Source organism: Ranitomeya variabilis, chromosome 1 (assembly GCF_051348905.1).
Source record: "Ranitomeya variabilis isolate aRanVar5 chromosome 1, aRanVar5.hap1, whole genome shotgun sequence".
NCBI lineage: Eukaryota > Metazoa > Chordata > Amphibia > Anura > Dendrobatidae > Ranitomeya > Ranitomeya variabilis.
In genome coordinates, this window is record NC_135232.1 from 548399039 (window position 1) to 548418449 (window position 19411).

The 19411-nt window shown below is 42.7% G+C and overlaps 1 protein-coding gene across 7 annotated transcripts in view; it reads left to right on the top strand.

Annotated features, from left to right (window-relative positions):
• Positions 1 to 19411, top strand: part of CELF3 (CUGBP Elav-like family member 3) — a 326284-nt gene that overhangs the window by 232513 nt on the left and 74360 nt on the right. For 6 of the 7 annotated variants that reach the window (XR_013213675.1, XR_013213676.1, XM_077255252.1 and 3 more), the window contains exon 3: positions 16226 to 16274. The exons of the other annotated variant lie outside the window; for it this stretch is intronic. Coding sequence is in view for 4 of the 6 variants with exons in the window: in XM_077255252.1 (XP_077111367.1) it covers positions 16226 to 16274 (49 nt within the window). In the remaining 2 variants the exon portion in view is untranslated. The remainder of the gene's footprint in view (positions 1 to 16225; positions 16275 to 19411) is intronic. 7 annotated transcript variants of the gene reach the window in all.

Sequence of the window (19411 nt, forward strand, 5' to 3'; positions counted from 1 at the left end):
GACCAAAATCTCTGAGGAATGCTTCCAGCACCTTGTTGAATCTATGCCACGAAGAATTGAGGCAGTTCTGAAGGCAAAAGGGGGTCCAACCCGTTACTAGCATGGTGTACCTAATAAAGTGGCCGGTGAGTGTATATATATATATATATATATATATATATATATATATATATATATATATATATATACACATATACAGTACAGACCAAAAGTTTGGACACACCTCATTTAAAGATTTTTCTGTATTTTCATACTATGAAAATTGTACATTCACACTGAAGGCATCAAAACTATGAATTAACACATGTGGAATTATATACTTAAAAAAGTGTGAAACAACTGAAATTATGTCTTATATTCTAGGTTCTTCAAAGTAGCCACCTTTTGCTTTGATGGCTGCTTTGCACACTCTTAGCATTCTCTTGATGAGCTTCAAGAGGTAGTCACCGGGAATGGTTTTCACTTCACAGGTGTGCCCTGTCAGGTTTAATAAGTGGGATTTCTTGCCTTATCAATGGGGTTGAGACCATCAGTTGTCTTGTGCAGAAGTCTGGTGGATACACAGCTGATAGTCCTACTGAATAGACTGTAAATACAAATTCTATGGCAAGAAAAAAAGCAGCTAAGTAAAGAAAAACGAGTGGCCATCATTACTTTAAGAAATGAAGGTCAGTCAGTCCGAAAAATTGGGAAAACTTTGAAAGTGTCCCCAAGTGCAGTGGCAAAAACCATCAAGCGCTACAAATATACTGGCTCACATGAGGACCACCCCAGGAAAGGAAGACCAAGAGTCACCTCTGCTTCTGAGGATAAGTTTATCCGAGTCACCAGCCTCAGAAATCGCAGGTTAACAGCAGCTCAGATTAGAGACCAGGTCAATGCCACACAGAGTTCTAGCAGCAGACACATCTCTGCAACAACTGTTAAGAGGAGGCTTTGTGCAGCAGGCCTTCATGGTAAAATAGCTGCTAGGAAACCACTGCTAAGGACAGGCAATAAGCAGAAGAGACTTGTTTGGGCTAAAGAACACAAGGAATGGACATTAGATCATTGGAAATCTGTGCTTTGGTCTGATGAGTCCAAATTTGAGATCTTTGGTTCCAACCACCGTGTCTTTGTGCGACGCAGAAAAGGTGAACGGATGGACTCTACATGCCTGGTTCCCACCATGAAGCATGGAGGAGGGGGTGTGATGGTGTGGGGGTGCTTTGCTGGTGACACTGTTGGGGATTTATTCAAAATTGAAGGTATACTGAACCAGCATGGCCACCACAGCATCTTGCAGCGGCATGCTATTCCATCCGGTTTGCGTTTAGTTGGACCATCATTTATTTTTCAACAGGATAATGACCCCAAACACACCTCCAGGCTGTGTAATGACTATTTGACCAAGAAGGAGAGTGATGGGGTGCTACGCCAGATGACCTGGCCTCCACAGTCACCAGACCTGAACCCTGACCGCAGAGTGAAGGCAAGAGGACCAACAAGTGCTAAGCATCTCTGGGAATTCCTTAAAGATTGTTGGAAGACCATTCCCGGTGACTACCACTTGAAGCTCATCAAGAGAATGCCAAGAGTGTGCAAAGCAGTCATCAAAGCAAAAGATGGCTACTTTGAAGAACCTAGAATATAAGACATATTTTCAGTTGTTTCACACTTTTTTGTTAAGTATATAATTCCACATGTGTTAATTCATAGTTTTGATGCCTTCAGTGTGAATGTACAATTTTCATAGTCATGAAAATACAGAAAAATCTTGAAATGAGAAGGTGTGTCCAAACTTTTGGTCTGCACTGTACATACAGTATATAATGTGTGTGTATATCCATCCAACCAACCCACCCCTGGCAAAAATTATGGAATCACCGGCCTTGGAGGATGTTCATTCAGTTGTTTAACCCCTTCCCGACATGTGACGGAATAGTACGTCACATGTCGGGACCCCCGCTTTGATGTGCGCTCCGGCGGTGAGCACACATCAAAGTCGCGACATGTCAGCTGTTTTTTACAGCTGACATGTGCGCGCAATAGCGATCACCCGCCGCTATTAACTAGTTAAATGCCGCTGTCAAACGCAGACAGCGGCATTTAACTACCGCATCCGGCCGTGCGGCCGGATATGAGCGCATCGCCGACCCCCGTCACATGATCGGGGGTCGGCGATGCTCCTCCATTGTAACCATAGAGGTCCTTGAGACCTCTATGGTTACTGATTGCCGGTGGCTGTGAGCGCCCCCCTGTGGTCGGCGCTCACAGCACACCTGCAAATCTGCTGTGTAGCAGCGATCTTATGATCACTGCTGCATAGCAGAGCCGATCGGGCTGTGCCTGCTTCTAGCCTCCCATGGAGGCTATTGAAGCATGGCAAAAGTAAAAAAAAAAAGTTTTTAAAAATGTGAAAAAAATAAAAAAAATATAAAAGTTTAAATCACCCCCCTTTCGCCCCAATCAAAATAAATCAATAAAAAAAAAACCCAACCTACACATATTCAGAATCGCCCGATCTATCAATAAAAAAAAAGCATTAACCTGATCGCTAAATGGCGTAATGAGAAAAAAATTCGAAACGCCAGATTTACGTTTTTTTGGTCGCCACGACATTGCATTAAAATGCAATAACGGGCGATCAAAAGAACGTATCTACACCAAAATGCTATTATTAAAAACGCCAGCTCGGCACGCAAAAAATAAGCCCTCACCTGACCCCAGATCACGAAAAATGGAGACGCTACGAGTATCGGAAAATGGCGCAATTTTGTTTTGTTTTGTTTTTTGCAAAGTTTGGAATTTTTTTTCACCACTTAGGTGAAAAATAACCTAGTCATGTTAGGTGTCTATGAACTTGTACTGACCTGGAGAATCATAATGGCAGGTCAGTTCTAGCATTTAGTGAACCTAGCAAAATAGGCAAGCAAAAAACAAGTGTGGGATTGCACTTTTTTTGCAATTTCAGTGCACTTGGAATTTTTTTCCCGTTTTCTAGTACACGACATGCTAAAACCAATGATGTCGTTCAAAAGTACAACTCGTCCCGCACAAAAATAAGCCCTCACATGGTCAAATTGACGGAAAAATAAAAAAGTTATGGCTCTGGGAAGGAGGGGAGCGAAAAACGAAAACGGAAAAACGGAAAAAGCTCCGGGGGTGAAGGGGTTAATTTTGTAGGAAAAAAAGCAGATCACAGACATGACACAAAACTAAAGTCATTTCAAATGGCAACTTTCTGGCTTAGGGTACTTTCACACATCAGGTTTTTTGTTTCAGGCACAATCCGGCAGTTTTTGAAAAAAAAAAACGGATCCGGGTTTTTTTTATGCCGGATCCGTTTTTTTCCCATAGAGTTGTATTAGCGCCGGATTGTGCCTGAAGGGTATGTGTTTCATCCGTTTTATGCCGGATCCGTCCCTTCAGGCTTTTTTGCTGGACACAAAAAACGTTCACTGCAACGTTTTTTCTGTGCGGCGAAAAAGCCTGAAGGGACTTTTCCGGCAATAAACGCATGGAACGGGTGTGTGAATGAACGGTTCCAGCTACCGAATCAATTTTTTACACATTGAGCATGCCCAGAAGCTTTGTTTTCAATTCTCTCTCTCTTTCTCTCTCTCCTTCTCTCTCTCTCTCTCCCCCGTTTTTTTTGCAAATTTGCCGGATTTAGGCTGAAACCAAAAACCTGATGTGTGAGACTAGCCTTAAAGAAATCCAGACAAAAAAATTCAGTAGTCAGTAATGGTTACTTTTTTTAACCAAGCATAAGGAAAAAATTATGGAATCACTCAATTCTGAGGAAAAAATTATGAAATCACATAACATATAAATAGATAAAAGTACATAGACTAGGATCAGGTAAAATGATGTGGACAGTATGTCCTGTCTACAAATGATCTTATTTATTCGGGTAAAAAAGTGCTTAAGTGCCGCGAAAAAACAAACACATTCAGTCCAAACAATGCTATATAGTGAGGATACGGGTAGCACAATTATAATGGTAAACTGCGCGCTATACCAAAAATTAGGACCAAATTAGATCTGCTCGTCAGTCTGCATCTAAAAAGGAGTGATCACACCTTGGAGAGCTGTTGCACCAAGTGGAGTGACATGAATCATGGCTCCAACACAAGATATGTCAGTTGAAACAAAGGAGAGGATTATCAAACTCTTAAAAGAGGGTAAATCATCACGCAATGTTGCAAAAGATGTTGGTTGTTCACAGTGAGCTGTGTCTAAAATCTGGACCAAATACAAACAACATGGAAAGGTTGTTAAAGGCAAACATACTGGTAGACCAAGGAAGACATCAATGCGTCAAGACCAGAAACTTAAAGCACTATGTCTCCAAAACAGAAAAAGCACAACAAAACAAATGAGGAAAGAATGGGTGGAAACTGGAGTCAATGTCTGTGACCGAACTGTAAGAAACCGCCTACAGGAAATAGGATTTACATACAGAAAAGCTAAACGAAAGCCATCACTAACACCTAAACAGAAAAAAACAAGGTTACAATGGGCTAAGGAAAAGCAATCGTGGACTGTGGATGACTGGAAGAAAGTCATATTCAGTGATGAATCGTGAATCTGCATTGGGCAAGGTGATGATGCTGGAACTTTTGTTTGGTGCCGTTCCAATGAGATTTATAAAGATGACTGCCTGAAGAGAACATGAAATTTCCACAATCATTGATGACATGGGGCTGCATGTCAGGAAAAGGCACTGGGGAGATGGCTGTCAGTACATCTTCAAGAAATGCACAAGTTTATGTTGATATTTTGGACACTTTTCTTATCCCATCAATTGAAAGGATGTTTGGAGATGATGAAATCATTTTTCAAGATGATAAGGCATCCTGCCATAGAGCAAAAACTGTGCAACATTCCTTGAAAAAAGACACATAAGGTCAATGTCATGGCCTGCAAATAGTCCAGATTTCAATCCAATTGAAAATCTTTGTTGGAAGTTGAAGAAAATGGTCCATGACAAGGCTCCAACCTGCAAAGCTGATTTGGCAACAGCAATCAGAGAAAGTTGGAGTGATTGATGAGTACTATTTGACAATCATTAAGTCCATGCCTCAGAGACTGCAAGCTGTAATAAAAGCCAGAGGTGGTGCAACAAAATACTAGTGATGTTTTGGAGTGTTTTTTTGTTTGTTTGTTTTTCATGATTCCACAATTTTTTCCTCAGAATTGAGTGATTCCATAATTTTTTTTCCTATGCTTGATTAAAAAAAGTAACCATTACTGACTACCAAATTTTTTGTTCTTGATTTCTGTCACGGATCCCACAGTGCTGCCAACATTATGTCACGGATCCCACCGGGATCCCACCAATCTGTCACGGTTCACGGGGAAGATAACCTTTATCATCCTAACCACTCACACCAATTTGTCATGAACCGGGGTTGTGTGGCTCCCCCTGGTTCCTTCTGAAGGAGATTTATCTATATCCCGCTTCCCAGTTCTGGTTTGGAACTTGCAGCTCTCTTGCGCCCCCCTTACCCTCAGGTCAGACTAGGTACTGCACCTAGGGTAATTAGTCGCCAGAAAGGCTGCATGCTATGTACTGGCTATTGGGCATGCTGCAGCGAGGGCAATATAACTACTCCCACACAGGCGGGAACAATAATTATCAACGCCGCCGTCGCTACAAAGCCTTCCAAACGCACAGAACAAAGTATGCTGCCACCAGCTCTGATTCTCTTAGGATTAACGGGTCTGGAGCCAACCCAAATCAGTAGCGTAATTCCTTCAGAGGATGTGACAGTTTGTTTATAGAGCAGGGGGAGACAAGCTAGTAAATATTTTACTCCAAAAAAAGGTGGGCAGTGTTTACAAGGTATGAAAAATATATTTATAAAGAAGACATAATCATGTGTACAATGCAATTACAAATAGACAGGGATTAAAATTGAAGGAACACTTACATTTCGTTCAGATCATTTCATCTTTTGACTGGCCGTGTACAAAGGAGGGGGGGTCACATCTAGATGCATACCACACATCTAGACAGCAGCTAGACCCCGGACACTAGACACTCCCAGAATGCTGTCTCACTAAGTTATTCTAGCCCAAAACCCAGGCACTCCCCCTGTGGTGACATCACTTAGAGGCTGACACCTCCCCTTTACTTAGAGCTATGTTAACTCTTTTTATGCATAACTTGCTGTGTGAGCATCGCATAAGTACGACACCTTGCTCATGATGTTCCCCATGTCAGGGATGTTCTTTTAAGTGTGAACATGAAGTAATTACGTGAACCGCTTACTGAGAAATCCGCACTTTGCACTCGTTGCGTTTAGCTGCTAGCGCTTTCAGTGATTGATAGATCAATCGATGGACATCCGGAATATATAATTCTTATAACCCTAGCCCCGATAGGTGCCCCTATATATCACAGAGAATGGTTTGCTTGCAGCATAGAACAATAAAAATTCTTCTGGGAGGAGGAAAATGAGGGGTTTAGGATTCACACACACACACACACACACACACGGACACACACACACACACACCAGGCAGAGTGAGAAGAGGTGGGGTCGGAATGGCCTGCAGCGTGTGTCTTGTAACCTGTTTCTGACCTCGGACGGGATAGTACGTCCGAGGTCAGATACCGCGCTTTGATGCAGGGCTCCAGCGGTGAGCCCGCATCAAAGCTGGGACATGTCAGCTGTTTTGAACAGCTGACATGTGCCCGCAATAGCGGCGGGTGAAGTCGCGATTCACCCGCCGCTATTAACTAGATAAATGCCACTGTCAAACGCTGACAGCGACATTTAACCGGCGCTTCCGGCCGCGTGGCTGGAAATGAACGCATCGCCGACCCCGTCACATGATCGGGGGTCAGCGATGCTTCTGCATTGTAACCATAGAAGTCCTTGACACCTCTATGGTTACTGATGCCGGCCTGCTGTGAGCGCCACTCTGTGGTCGGCGCTCATAGCACACCTGCATTTCTGTTGAGCTGATCGCATTGTGCCAGCTTCTAGCCTCCTATTGAAACATGACAAAAGTAAAAAAAAAAAAGTAAAAAAAATGTGAAAAAAGTAAAAAAAAATAAAAGTTTAAAAAATCAAACCTACACATATTTGATATCGCTGCGTTCAGAATCGCCTGATCTATCAATAAAAAAAAAGGATTAACCTGATCGCTAAACGGCGTAGCGGAAAAATAAATTGAAATGCCAGAATTACGTTTTTTTGGTCGCCGCGACATTGCATTAAAATGCAATAACGGGCGATCAAAAGAACGTATCTGCACCAAAATGCTATCATTAAAAATGCCAGCTTAGCACGCAAAAAATAAGCCCTCACCCGTCCCCAGATCATGAAAAATGGAGACGCTATGGGTATCGGAAAATGGCGCAATTTGTTTTGTTTTTTTGGTTGTTTTTTCAAGCAAAGTTTTGCATTTTTTTTCACCACTTAGATAAAAGAGAACCTAGCCATGTTTGGTATCTATGAACTCGTACTGACCTGTAGAATCATAATGGCAGGTCAGTTTTAGCATCTAGAGAACCTAGTAATAAAGCCAATCAAAAAACAAGTGTGGGATTGCACTTTTTTTTGCAATTTCACCGCACTTAGAATTTTTTTCCCATTTTCTAGTACACAACATGCTAAAACCAATGATGTCATTCAAAAGTACAACTTGTTTCGCAAAAATAAGCCCTCAGATGGCCATATTGACTGAAAAATAAAAAAGTCATGGCTCTGGGAAGAAGGGGAGCAAAAAATGAACACGGAAAAATGGAAAATCCCAAGGTCATGAAGGGGGTAAAGTTAGGTAGATACTCAAACATGGGATATTCACATTATCGTGACAATTTCTTTTAGTGTTTCCTAAAGCCAAAAAGTTGACATTTGAAATGACTTTAGTTTTGTGCCATGTCTGTGATCTGCTTTTTTATCTACAAAATTAAACAACTGGATGAACATCCTCCAAGGCCGGTGATTCCATAATTTTTGCCAGGGGTTTTATATCTCTTTATATTTCATGGAGAGTTAGATAGTAGAATAGCCGATAATTCAATTGTCGGGTTCTGTAAAATCATTGCAGAAGCCGACAGGATATGAGATATGGTTTACTACTCCATTGCATATCCGATATATTTTTATATGTCCGTCACTAATAATGTTAGTGTTGTGTGTGTGTAAAATTTGGGAGCTGTAGGTGTTAAATTAAAGGGTTAATTCATGGAAAGAACTGGCGTAGGCTCCCGCCAATTTTCTCCACCAAAGAGGGAAAGCCAGTGACTGACGGACCATGGTTATTGCCCCCTCCGTCTAAAAACATCTGCCACCCCAGAAAAGGCACATCTGTAAGATGTGCCTATTCCAGCACTTAGCCTCTCTCTTCCCACTGCCCTGTGGCATTGGCATATGGGGTAATAAGGGGTTAATGTCACCTTGCTATTGTAAGGTGACATTAAGCCTGGTTAATAATGGAGAGTTGTCAGTAAGACACCTATCCATTATTAATCCAATAGTAGGAAAGGGTTAAAAGCACACACATTAAGAAATAAGTAATTTAATGAAAGAATCAAACAGATTTTAACATCTTTATTGCACGCTCAATCCAAGAGAAGCCCTCGTTCTTCTGTAAAAAAAAAATCCAAAATAAAGCAACAATATCCCATACCTGTCCGCCGTACAGTGAAGTCCCACGATTATACTTGCTCATCCCTATGCACAACATAATCAAGAAGTTTACAACCATGGCACTGTACTAATCTTCCTTGACGTGGACGGCAGAGAAAAATTGAATAAGGCCGGGGTCACACATGCGAGTTTTACGGACGTAAGAGTGCAGAAACTACGTCCGTAAAACTCGCATTACATACGACACAATTATTCTCAATGGGGCTGCTCCTATTAGCCGTATATTACGGTTCAGTATTATACAGCGTTCTACGGCCGTACAAAATCGCAGAATGCTGCGTTTGTCAGCGTATTGCGCAAATAATACGCCAATGAAAGTCTATGGGGGCGAGAAAAATACGGATTCCACACGGACCTGCAGTGTGACTTGCGAGAAATACGCAGCGGTGTTAGTGAAAAGTCGGTAATTCAATTGCCGGCTTTTTCCTTCTCCTTCACAAACCCGACATGATATGAGACATGGTTTACATACAGTAAACCATATCATATCCCCATTTTTTTTGCATATTCCACACTACTAATGTTAGTAGTGTGTATGTGCAAAATTTCAGCGCTGTAGCTGCTAAAATAAAGGGTTAAATGGCGGAAAAAATTGGCGTGGGCTCCCGCGCAATTTTCTCCGCCAGAGTGGTAAAGCCAGTGACTGAGGGCAGATATTAATAGCCAGGAGAGGGTCCATGGTTATTGGCCCCCCCGTGGCTAAAAACATCTCCCCCCAGCCACCCCAGAAAAGGCACATCTGGAAGATGCGCCTATTCTGGCACTTGGCCACTCTCTTCCCACTCCCTGTAGCGGTGGGCTATGGGGTAATAAAGGGTTAATGCCACCTTGCTATTGTAAGGTGACATTAAGCCAGATTAATAATGGAGAGGCGTCAATTATGTCACCTATCCATTATTAATCCAATTGTAGGAAAGGGTTAATAAAACACACACACATGATTAAAAAGGATTTTAATGAAATAAACACAGCGGTTGTTGTAATAATTTATTGTTCTCGCAATCCATTTGCAAACCTTCGCTTGGCAAAATAATAAACGCACAATATACATACCTTCTGATGTCAGATCACGTCCCACGATGTAATCCATGTGAAGGGGTTAACTAATATTACAGGCAGGAGCCCTGCTAAATGCAGCGGTGCTCGTGTCTGTAATCCCCCGGCGAATGAATGAATTGTAGGTCATTGACCTACATTTCCTTCAGTCGCGGTGATGCGCCCCCTGGTGGATGTCCTCATATGACCTGGAGCGTGGGAAAAAGTTCCCAGGCTGCAGTTCATGAGAACATCCACCAGAGGGCGCCTCACCGCGACTCAATGTGAGTACAGATCCAGCTTTCCTTTCAGCACCCGGGGATTACAGGCACGAGCGAGTGGTTTATCGCAGCTCGTGCCTGTAATATTAGTTAACCCCTTCAGATGGATTACTTCGTGGGACGTGATCTGACATCAGAAGGTATGTATCTTGTGCGTTTATTATTTTGCCAAGCGAGGGCCTGGAAATGGATTGCGAGAACAATAAATTATTACAACAACCGCTGTGTTTATTTCATTAAAATCCTTTTTAATAATGTGTGTGTGTGTGTTTTTTAACCCTTTCCAACAATTGGATTAATAATGGATAGGTGTCATAATTGACGCCTCTCCATTATTAATCTGGCTTAATGTCACCTTACAATAGCAAGGTGGCATTAACCCTTCATTACCCCATATCCCACCGCTACACGGGAGTGGGAAGAGAGTGGCCAAGTGCCAGAATAGGCGCATCTTACAGATGTGCCTTTTCTGGGGTGGCTGGGGGCAGATGTTTTTAGCCACGGGGGGCCAATAACCATGGACCCTCTCTAGGCTATTAATATCTGCCCTCAGTCACTGGCTTTACCACTCTGGTGGAGAAAATTGCGCGGGAGCCCACGCCAATTTTTTCCGCCATTTAACCCTTTATTTCAGCAGCTACAGCGCTGAAATTTTACACATACACACTACTAACATTAGTAGTGTGGAATATGCAAAAAAAAAGGGGATATGAGATGGTTTACTGTATGTAAACCATGTCTCATATCCTGTCAGGTTTGTGCAGGAGAAATGAAAAGCCGGCAATTGAATTACCGGCTGTTCACAGATATCGCGCTGAATGAAATCTAAATACAGAATCTATATATATAATTGGCTAAGGGTTTTTCCGTCTGTCTGTCTGTCTGTCTGTCCTGGAAATCCCGCGTCTCAGCGACGGGCATAGCATGGCGACGATGATGTCATAATGGAAATCCCGCGTCTGATTGGTCGAGGCCGCCAGGCCTCGACCAATCAGCGAAGGGCACAGTATCGACGTAGATGTCCTAATGGTTGCCATGGCGACGATGATGTCATAAAGGTTGCCTCGACCAATCAGCGACGGGCACAGTCTGCCGCGAATCACATACTACGGGGACATGCATATTCTAGAATACCCGATGCTTTAGAATCGGGCCACAATCTAGTATATATATATGTGTCTCAATGACATATATATATATATATACTGTATATATGTTTTCCCTAACATTTGAGCACATAAATCCATTAGATGTCGGTTTTGCAAGCCTGCGCGAAAATCTCGCAGTACGGATGCCATACGGATTACATACGGAGGATGCCATGCGCAAAATACGCTGAAACACCCTGACTACGGATCAATATTTTGGGAACATTTCTCCGTATTACGGCCGTAGTACGGACGTATAATACGTGGCGTATTGTCTTACGCCAAGTGTCACTCCAGCCTAAAGGTTGTAACGCAGGATAGTTGGTATGGTGAATAAGCAGTCCCAGTCAAGTTCCAAAGAAACTGAAGCTGTCTGTAGGCTCAGGGTACATCCGTGTCAGCGTGAACTATTAGTCTACAAGTGAATGAAACGCTATGGCAGGAGACTCAGGAGGACCCTACTGGTGACACAGAAACATTAATAAGCTAGACTGTATGCTGTAAAGATATATCTGTATTGAGGTTTTCTTCACCCTATTTGTAAAACTCAATAAAAATTTGTTTAAAAAAAAAAAGCTAGATTGCAGTTTGCCAATATGTATATGAGCCCAAATTCTTCGGAGAAAGCTTGTTGTGGACAGATGAGACCAAGATAACTAGAGCAAGTTCAGAGAACAGCTACTAAGATAGTGAGCTGACTGCAGTGAATGTCCTACGAGGAACGGTTAAAGGTTTTGGGAATGTTTAGCTTGCAAAAAAGAAGGCTAAGAGGAGACATAAAATAGCTGTCTACAAATATCTGCAGGGATGTCACAGGGTAGAGGGATCGTCATTATTCTCATTTGGAAGAGAAAGACGCGCAGTCTTGCTATAATGGAGGTGGAGACTGGACGTGGATTTGATCCAGAAACGACATCATAAAGATAAACAGTTGCACTCAAAAAAATTATATATTTAGTAAAGAAAGATTTATTTCAATCACAAAATATTGCTATAAATTCACCGCAGTCAGGTCAAATGAGGAACGCAAAGGTAGCGTTTTGACCCTATCTTGGGTCTTTTTCAAACCTTGCTCATATGGAAGGTCATGAAGAGAAATTGTGCTCAAATGGTACAAGAATCCCGATAGGGGCTTGAGATACGCGTTGAGGTAGACAGCTGCGGTTTTCATTTGCACATGGAAACACGAGAAGCAATAGATAGAAACTGAAAAGGAGAAGATGCAGATTAGATATTAAAAAAAAACTTTTTGACAGTGAGGGTGATCAATGAGTGGAACAGGCTGCCACAAGAGGTGGTGAGTACTCATTCAATGGAAGTCTTCAAACAGGCTGGACAGACATCTGTCTGAGATGGTTTAATGAATCCTGCTTTGAGCAAGGGGTTGAACATGATGACCCTGGAGGTGTCTTACAACTCTAATAGTCTAGGATTCAGCCTTTTGGTAAAGCACATCATTCTACTGTTTACCAAAAATGGAATGAGGCCTACAAAGAAAATAACACAGTGCCCACAGTCAAATATGGTGGAGGATATTTTGGGGTTGTTAGGCTACTTTTGGCAGTGGGTGCCTTGACTTTGTGCAAGGCATCCTGAAATCTGAAGATTAAGGATTTTGGGTCACCATGTAGTGCCCAGTGTAAGAAATCTGGGTTTGCTTTCTAGGTCATGGATATTCCAGCAGGGCAATGACCCCAAACATACTTCAATAAGCCCCCAGAAATATATGGAAACAAAGTGTTGGAGAGTTCAGAAGTGGCAGGAATGAGTCCGGATCTAAATCCCATTGATCGCCTGTGGAGAGATCTTAGAATTGCTGTTGGGAGAAGACGTCTTCACATATGGGAGACCGGGAGCAGTTTGCAAAAGAAGAGTGCTCCAAAATTCCACCTGAGAGGTGTAAGAAGCTTGTAGATGGTTATAGGAAGTGATTGATTAGTTATTTGGTTGCACACCCTTTGGAATAAATATTAATTTGAGGATGCCAACAATTTTGTCCGTACCATTTTTGGGGCTTTGGGTGAAATTATGTCTAATCTGCCTTTTTTTTCTCTTTATTGTTCTTGTGTTGTTCCAATGCACACATAGGAAATAAACGTGTATAAGAAAACATGTGTAATTTCAATACTTTGTTGGGAGAAATACTTCATTTTCTGGAACAATTTCAAGGGTGCCAACACTTTTGGCCATGACAGAACACCTATCCCTGTCAGATCTGTGCTGTCATATACACTCATCCCTGCCAGATTTGTACTGCTGTAGGCCGGCGTCACACTAGCGAGTTTTACGAATGTAAGAGCGCAGAAAATACGTCCGTAAAACTCGCCAAACGGCACAATTATTCTCAATGGGGCTGCTCCTATCAGCCGTATATTACGGTTCAGTATTATACGGCTTTCTACGGCCGTACAAAATCGCAGCATGCTGCGTTTGTCAGCGTATTGCGCAAAAAAACGCCAATGAAAGTCTATGGGGGCGAGAAAAATACGGATTCCACACGGACCAGCAGTGTGACTTGCGAGAAATACGCAGCGGTGTTAGTGAAAAGCCGGTAATTCAATTGCCGGCTTTTCATTTCTCCTTCCCAAACCCGACATGATATGAGACATGGTTTACATACAGTAAACCAGCTCATATCCCCTTTTTTTTTGCATATTCCACACTACTAATGTTAGTAGTGTGTATGTGTAAAATTTGGGCACTGTAGCTGCTAAAATAAAGGGTTAAATCGCGGAAAAAATTGGCGTGGGCTCCCGCGCAATTTTCCCCGCCAGAGCGGTAAAGCCAGTGACTGAGGGCAGATATTAATAGCCAGGAGAGGGTCCATGGTTATTGGCCCCCCCCCGTGGCTAAAAACATCTTCCCCCAGCCACCCCAGAAAAGGCACATCTGGAAGATGCGCCTATTCTGGCACTTGGCCACTCTCTTCCCACTCCCGTGTAGCGGTGGGATATGGGGTAATGAAGGGTTAATGCCACCTTGCTATTGTAAGGTGACATTAAGCCAGATTAATAATGGAGAGGCGTCAATTATGTCACCTATCCATTATTAATCAAATTGTCTGAAAGGGTTAAAAAACACACACATTATTAAAAATTATTTTAATGAAATAAACACACAGGTTGTTTTAATATTTTATTGCTCTCTCAATCCACCTAAGACCCTCGCTTGGCAAAATAATAAACCCACAATATACATACCCTCTGATGAACCGTCACGTCCCACGAGGTAATCCATCTGAAGGGGTTAAAATATTTTACAAGCAGGAGCTCTGCAATAATGCAGCTGTGCTCGTGCTTCTAAGCCCCGGCGAATGAAGGAAATGTAGGTCAATTACCTATAGTTACCTTCAGTCGCGGTGATGCGCCCCCTGCAGGTTGTCCTCATGAATTGCAGCCTGGGAACTTTTTCCCACGCTCCAGGTCATATGAGGACATCCACCAGGGGGCGCATCACCGCGACTATTTTTTCCGCGATTTAACCCTTTATTTTAGCAGCTACAGCGCCCAAATTTTGCACATACACACTACTAACATTAGTAGTGTGGAATATGCAAAAAAAATAAAGGGGATATGAGATGGTTTACTGTATGTAAACCATGTCTCATATCCTGTCGGGTTTGGGAAGGAGAAATAAAAAGCCGGCAATTGAATTACCAGCTTTTCACATACATCGCGCTGAAGTAAATATAAATACAGAATATATATATATGTGTCTCAATGACATATATATATATATATATATATATATATATATATATATATATATATATACTGTATATATGTTTTACCGAACATTTGAGCACATAAATCCATTAGATGTCGGTTTTGCAAGCCTGCGAGAAAATATCGCAGTACGGATGCCATACGGATTACATACGGAGGATGCCATGCGCAAAATACGCTGACCCACCCAGCCTACGGATCACTATTTTGGGAACATTTCTCCGTATTACGGCCGTATTACGGCCGTAAAAAACGGACCGTATTGTCTTACGCTGAGTGTGACGCCGGCCGTATACACCCAACCCTACGACATCCGTAGTTTGGTGTGATCGCCGGTGTTGCCCCAGTATGATGATGTAGGAAGCTGCTGTTGTGCCGCTGTTAGAGGGTGGATGGTGAAGCAGGAGATAACAGGTGTCTGCTGCTTATCCCACTTTCCAAGGAGCAGGGCTGAGCGTTAATGTCTATAGGGTGTTTGGGGTGGCTATGTGGATTGTGTATACGGCTTTTCTCCATGGCCAGCCACTTATGAGAAATATCTAGAAAATCAGAGATGAGCGTGCGTCGGAGGAGGGGGCGCAGCCTCTAATTACATCTCCTGTGACACCTTCCTGTTATTCTGAGTGTTGATTAATAAACGCAGAAGCAGAAATAGCAGATGTGTGAGTTTAATTTACCATGTACTGACACAAAATGACACCTCATACACTGACACTGTGATTCCATGCGATACTGTATACACGGTGTGATATCTGATGCACTGAAATACCATGTAACACCCAGGCAAATTAATCATATGCTACCTCCTGGCACTAAGCATATATTGTGGCTCTTATGCATTATATATGTCATAAATGTAATTGTAAAATCTATAAAGCCATCTCATATTGAACAGTGTAGCATGGCTTAATTATAACTTAGAAAGGGAACAAAAGCTAACACTCTAAGACACACCACATGACCCCGATGCAGCTGGGACCCCCCTGCTGTGAACAGGTAATTAAAGTGGGTTATCTGATATATCACAGACACAAATTCCAGGCACAGGTGGCAGAAGAATTTGGGAGGCAACACATTTATTACCTGTGAAGATGCCTTATCGCCCTTGCCACCAGTTGTCAGGAGAACAGTCGGGGAATCGCGCAGATATCACACCGTTGCCACCAACTTGTCAAGATCAAACACTTCACCTCCTCCATTTAAGCCATGCTTCAATGCTCCCTATGAGATGGCTTTCTCGATTTTACAATGACACCTCTGGCCTAAATGATATACAGTGTCACTCTCGTACCCTGATAATCTGACGCATATGGCAACTCCTGAGTATTGTATGACATAAATCTGTACATTCTCAATGTCACTGGTGTCTTTTTCTTTTGTTCTAGATGAATCGGCCAATTCAGGTGAAACCCGCAGACAGCGAGAGCCGAGGAGGTAGACCGCCCATTCTAAAACTGTCACACATGTCCTTATTCTCACTTGTACCAGTGGGCCTCCTCCTGTATGTCTGGGCCTTCTTCTGTACAGTGGCATGTAAAAGTGAGCACCCCTGGTCAAAACTACTGTTATTGTGAAGAGTTAAACAAGTTGAAAATTAATATAATCTCTAAAAGCCCTAAAGTTAAAGAGGACACATTTCCTTTGTATTTTAGGTAAAAAATAAATAAATGTATATAAAATTTATATATATAAAAACACCAGCACTTCACCTACAAAAAGGTTCTAATGGGTAAAACAAAGCCGCAGCAGCTAAAGGCACAATCTGCCCCTGTGCTTGTGATGCTATAAGAATGCAGACACCTGTATAGCCTTGCGCTATAGTACAGATAGGAATCTAGGTGTCAATATTACAAAACTGATCTGGAAAAAAGCGGCAAAGACAACCCTGCTCCACTTTGAAGATGAGATGTATTTTCATGCAGTAAAGTTCTTGAATTCAATGGTGGTAGGTGGTGATCACTAGTTCATAAAAGATGTCCAGAGCACATAGAAAAATATTTAGAATTGAGAGTCTTCAGTGGTTGATACCTTTTAATGGCTAACTGAAAAGATGGTAACAAATTGCAAACTTTCAGGGGCATATGTTCAGCATAGAAATACATCTCATATTCAAAGTTTTTTCATTGAAAAAAAGACACATAAGGTCAATGTCATGGCCTGCAAATAGTCTGGATTTCAATCCAATTGAAAATCTTTGGTGGAAGTTGAAGAAAATGGTCCATGACAAGGCTCCAACCTGCAAAGCTGATCTGGCACCAGCAATCAGAGAAAGTTGGAGCCAGATTGATGATGAGTACTGTTTGGCAATCATTAAGTCCATGCCTCAGAGACTGCAAGCTGTAATAAAAGCCAGAGTACTAGTGATGTTTTGGAGTGTTTTATTTTGTTTGTTTGTTTTTCATGATTCCACAATTTTTTCCTCAGAATTGAGTGATTCCATAATTTTTTCCCTGTGCTTGGATAAAAAAAAGTAACCATTACTGACTACCAATTTTTTTGTTCTTGATTTCTGTCACGGATCCCACCGTGCTGCCAACATTATGTCACATCCCCCCGGGATCCCACCAATCTGTCACGGTTCACGGGGAAGATACCTTTATCATCTCAACCACTCACACCAATTTGTCATGAACCGGGGTTGTTTGGTTGCCCCAGGTTCCTTCTAAAGAGGATTTATTTATATCCCACTTCCCAGTTCTGATTTGTAACTTGCAGCTCTCTGGCGCCCCCTTACCCTCAGGTCAGACTAGGTACTGCACCTAGGGTAATTAGTCGCCAGAAAGGCTGCCTGCTATGTACTGGCTATTGGGCACGCTTCAGCGAGGGGGATATAACTACTCCCACACAGGCGGGAACAATAATTATCAACGCCGCCATCGCTACAAAGCCTCCCAAACGCACAGAACAAAGTATGCTGCCACCAGCTCTGATTCTCTTCAGCAGCATAATTCACTTCAGAGGACGCGACAGTTCATTTATAAAGCAGGGAGCGACAAGCTAGTAAATTATATATTTTACTCCAAAAAAAGGTTGGCAGTGTTTACAAGGTAAAAAAAAGAAATTTATAAAGAATACTAGATGGTGGCCCGATTCTAACGCATTGGGTATTCTAGAATATGTATGTAGTTTATTTATGAAGATTTTAGAATAATACCATGAATACACAGGATTCAGCCGGCCGGGCGCGACCAATTAGCAAAGCGTGGTTCAAATCCTGCGCCAATTCGCAGCCGGAGTGCGCCTGTCGCTGATTGTTCACGGCTGGCCACGTAGTATATAGCACAGCCACATAGTATATAACAGCCCACATAGCATATAACACAGCCACGTAGTATATAACAGCCCATGTAGCATATAACACAGCCCACATAGTATATAGTACAGCCACGTAGTATATAGCACAGCCACGTAGTAAATTGCACAGCCACGTAGTATATAACAGCCCACGTAGCATATAACACAGCCCACGTAGCATATAACAGCTCACGTACTATATAACAGCCCACGCAGTATATTACACAGCCCACTTAGTGTATAACACAGCCCACGTAGTATATTGCACAGCCACGTAGTATATTGCATTGCCACGTAGTATGTAGCACAGCCACGTAGTATATAGCACAGCCCACATAGTATATTGCACAGCCACGTAGTATATTGCACAGCCACGTAGTATATTGCACAGCCACGTAGTATATTGCACAGCCCATGTAGTATATTGCACAGCCCATGTAGTATATTGCACAGCCCATGTACTATATTGCACAGCCATGTAGTATATTGCACAGCCACGTAGTATATAACACAGCCCACGTAGTATATAGCAATGTGGGCACCATATCCCTGTTAAAAAAAAAATTAAAAAAAATAGTTATATACTCACCCTCCAGCGGCCCCCGAATCCAGCCCAGGCCTTTCTCGCTCCTCGCGTGCCGCTCCGGTCCCAAGAATGCATTGCGGCAATAACACGTGATGATGTAGCGGTCTCGCGGGACCGCTACGTCATCTCCGGTCATTGCCGCATTGCATTCTGGGGACCAGAGCGGCACGCGAGGAGCGGGAAAGGCCTGGGCTGGATCCGGGGGCCACCAGAGGGTGAGTATATTATGATTTTTTATTATTTTTAACATTATATGTTTTTACTATTGATGCTGCATAGGCAGCATCAATAGTAAAAAGTTGGTCACACAGAGGGTTAATGGCAGCGTTAACGGACTGCCTTACACCGCGTTATGCCACGGTGTAAGGCAGCCCGGTTAGCGCTATGTGGGCGCTGACTGGAGGGGGGGGGGAGTATGGAGGGGGCACTGACTGCAGGGGAGTAGGGAGGGGCCAATCCGCGGCCGGACTGTGCCCGTCGCTGATTGGTCGCGGCCTCGGGCCGCGACCAATCAGCGACGCGGGATTTTTGTGACAGACAGACAAACAGATGGAAGTAACCCTTAGACAATTATATAGTAGACTAGCTGAAGAGCCCGGCATTGCCTGGGCATAGTAAATATCTGTGGTTAGTTATAGCACCTCACTTCTCTTATTTTTACATCACGCCTCTCATTTTCCCCCTCACATCT